This window comes from Histoplasma capsulatum, genomic scaffold, assembly GCF_000149585.1.
Source record: "Histoplasma capsulatum NAm1 scaffold_1 genomic scaffold, whole genome shotgun sequence".
In the NCBI taxonomy this organism is placed as follows: domain Eukaryota; kingdom Fungi; phylum Ascomycota; class Eurotiomycetes; order Onygenales; family Ajellomycetaceae; genus Histoplasma; species Histoplasma mississippiense.
Genome location: NW_001813982.1, coordinates 3,497,302 through 3,500,935, shown reverse-complemented (window position 1 = coordinate 3,500,935; position 3,634 = coordinate 3,497,302). Strand labels below are relative to the sequence as shown.

Genomic DNA, 3,634 nt, shown 5'->3' with positions numbered 1-3,634 from the left:
TGTATGGAGGGGGAGTTAAAAATGATACTAGAAACTGGGAGAAGCGTTGGTTAGATAAGAGTTTCCGACACCTGGAAGCAGGATTCTTTAGAAAGAAAATAGTGCACAACAAAGGAAGAAAATAGTAAAGGGCCAAACTCAACGTAGCTAGGGAGGAAGAAACTAACAGTATGATAGCATGCGAAAACTCACAGGTCTAGCATGAAAAAAATAAGATATATCCATGTGCGCGTACACGCACTTGTTCCAAACACATGTCCGTTCCTCTTCCAAGGGTGTAACTTGCTGTTGTTATCGTCGCTAGTTTTGCTGCTATTGTTGTTGTCGCTTGTCCACATCCTCAACCCCAGAATTACTCCTTTTCTTGACGTCCTCATTTTTGGTTGTTTTCTTCTCGCCCTTCTTTGCCAATTCATCCTGTTTCAAGATATTTTGGATAGCCTTCCCATCTTTCTCCCATTCATCCTTTGTATCCTTGAATTCCTCTTTCATAAGCTGTTTTAGCTCAGCCTTCTTCTTCTCTTCCTCTTCGCGCGCCTTGCGCTCCTCCTCCATCTCCTCCATGTGTCTAATGTCGTCCAGGCTGGGTTCGTAGAGATGCCAAATGGTATAGTGGGGTAGGCCGACGACGGAAAATTTCATACGCTTAGCCATCTGTTTCAAACGTTCATACAAGTCAGATGTGCACAAATAGGCATTGAGGAAACTTAGAGCGATGGAGGTTAAGTAACATTCATTACCTTTCCGAAAGCCTCTGTCTCTGCATGCTTCTCAAAGCTAAATGCCGGGAAATGGACGCCGGAGCGGAATACCCTAGCCTTGGCTAGGATGCTCACGCCGCCCACGCCATCGATTTCCATTTCCGTATCCGGATCCCCATAGGGATCTCTGAGATATGCCAGGTGCGGACGCCAAGTGGCATACTCCGCATAGCCTTCCACGATGACAGCGTCCTCATCTAGGGTTTCCGCCAGGGCAAGAGCGGTTTCTGATTCCTTCCATGAGTTCAAGTCGTAGGGTTGTTCACCACCAAGCCAATCGGGAAGTGGCCTCCAAACGTCTAGCGTTGATGGTTAGCAACCACAGAGAGGAGATATACATGTGTACACACATAGGATAAACTCACTCGGTACAATAACATCCTTGTTGTGTCTCATTAGATCCTCCAAGATAGTGAAAGGGGCGGTTTCCACATCAGCATCTCTCCAGTATACCCAACTGTGTGTTGGGCGTAGAGTAGCACTCAATAACCAATTTCTCGCCTGAGCCATAAGCTTTCTTCGAGACGCTTGTGCGGCAAAGCCATGTCTGCTTTCAACATCCTGGTTGACCTTTTGACCAAAATCTTTCTCAATCACCGATATCTCCCCATAATGTTGTTTTGAGTCCGGGTCAGCTTGCAACTCCTCAAGCATTTTTGTGAGCATCTCAAGAGTGTCGTCTTTCGAAATCGGAAACGAGGAAGGCGAGATCTATGAGGTGATGTGGGGTAGGTGAGATTCCGTAAATGGGAGAAGAACATGGGTAAATGTGGCGCGGCATCTTCTAAAGGGGTATGCAGAGAAGGACGCGTTCCTGCCGTTCCCAGCCCCGTGCAGTTCCTTGAAAGTATGAGGAGATCATAGTATCTAACGGTTTCCAGTTGAAGAATCGTCTGCAGGAGAAAAAGAGACCAAACGTTATTGTTCCTAATATCGCAGCTCGCCAGGAGGGGAAAATCAAAAGTAAAACAAGAAAAGAAATGCCACCAAGGGCGCATAGCCTGTATATCAGTCGTTGCCTCCGGCGCAAAGCAGAATGTGAGCGTGGTTGAAATCTATTTCGAAAGATAAAAAAATGCATATGAAAATTAGCCAAACTCGCTCCACACGGGACTCATATATCTTCTGCCTGCAACAAACAAATGACAAATTGTTTTCCCCCTTTTTCCTTCCCAGACGGATAGCGAATATCGACATTCCTGTGAGGTGAGATCGAGAATGTCCCGCCCTCCCTATGTGGGTAGGCTGTGTAGCCATGGGAGTAGGAAGAACCCCCTTTCATCTCTCCAAACCGAGTAGCATGTATGAAGGAGAAATCCCCACCGAGAGCAGCTCCCCCAGCGTTGCGGGTTGAACGGCTAGGAAACTAGAAGGCTTGTAGGAGAATCTATACGTAGTATCGGTATCTTTCAGCCTCTCGACCAACCGAATATCCAATGGCTTGTATGTGTGCCGAATCGTGTCCACGACCCCCCAAAAAATCCCAAAAACGGAGAAAATCAAGAAAATTGGACGGATCAAAATTCCTTCGTGTAGGATACAGGGGTTATGGCGAGGTTTGGGAGTGCGGCCTTTTCAGGATAGCTGTTCGAGGATGGCAGGAAGAGAGAGAGGTATCTACCGTGTTGTAAGAGCGACTCAAGATATCGAGGCCGTAGTCATAGCCTCACGGGTGAGAACAGAGGGCATGTACCTAGATATCCACCCAGCTCCTCAGTCCGTAAAGTGTGCAAGCGGCAATGGCGCCAGATTCTTGGAGACGAAATCACGAAGGGGTCTCGGAGCAGGGGTTGATCCGTCGCCGGCTGACAACACAATTATGTCACCCAAAGCTAAGTGCGTTTGATCTCTCGCTGAATTACATAGTATGCACAGCACCATCTTCACGACTCCTCAGGATGATTGTATTGTAGTCCACTCCGTACTTGGCTGCGACCTGTTAGGATGCTGAGACCTGATAGGATGCTGAGACCTGATAGGATGCTGAGACCTGCTCTGGGAATGGTCATCGCTGGTTGAGCTGTGCGCTGGCAGATCCCCAGACAGATCTGAAACAAGGTGCGAATTCCCTTGTCGGGTGGCACCGTGGTATGGTGCTAGCAACGCAGCCACAGAAAGTCTTGTTTTTTTCTGCAGAAATTGACCTGGGAAACGTGTACCATACCACGCAGCGCTAATATTAAATCTAGTTCCATCTTTTATCCAGTCGGATCTGTTTGACTGACGAATGCTTGGAACGAAAACTGGACAGACACAAGCTACCTATGTAGGAATTTACATGGTCAGCATGTTATCCCAGCTGGCAAACGTTTAGGGGCTTGATTCCCCAAAGCTTGGCCGTCCAGTTAGGTTTCCAAGGCTCAATAACTTCTGCCTATTATTCCAGCTCCATTTAAGTTTCTAGCTTGGGCAAGAAACTTTGTTCTACGCCTCCGTTTGCCAATGCTTGGAGACAAAGGGAGATTTGCCCAATATAATAATGGATATTGGGGAAAAATGGGCAGCTTAAAAAGAATGACATGCATCGAACAACGGAAATTATGGAAGTGAAAAGGGGTGAAGGAAAACTGTTGAAAGTCTAAATAATTCCTAACGATTGCTTATTTCGTTCGACTTGTTATCCAGGGGTTACTGTGAAATTTCTAATGGATCATCAAGCACTTATTTCCTTCACATCACATCAGCACTTGCTAACTGACTAGCTACAGAAAATACCCTTATTCAATGGCCCATCAACCCGCTTTTGGTATAACACCAGTAAGCCAGTTCACAAAGACGGTGACGGCGTTGAGGGTTTTTTTTTTTTTTTTTTTTTTTTTTTTTTTTGTTTTTTTCAAGAGTACGGATACTGCCGTATTTATTAAACTCTGCTG

At 46.3% G+C, this 3,634-nt stretch overlaps 1 protein-coding gene across 1 annotated transcript; it reads right to left on the bottom strand.

The window, feature by feature from the left end:
• Window positions 1–312: 312 nt before the first annotated feature.
• On the bottom strand, window positions 313–1,415 carry HCAG_01002 (hypothetical protein; the record flags this gene model as incomplete). The annotated part of the gene is made up of 3 exons (XM_001543906.1): window positions 313–654; window positions 741–1,060; window positions 1,112–1,415. The coding sequence occupies 3 exons, from the start codon at window positions 1,413–1,415 to the stop codon at window positions 313–315; spliced, it is 966 nt and encodes a 321-aa protein (XP_001543956.1).
• Between the last annotated feature and the right edge of the window lie 2,219 nt (window positions 1,416–3,634).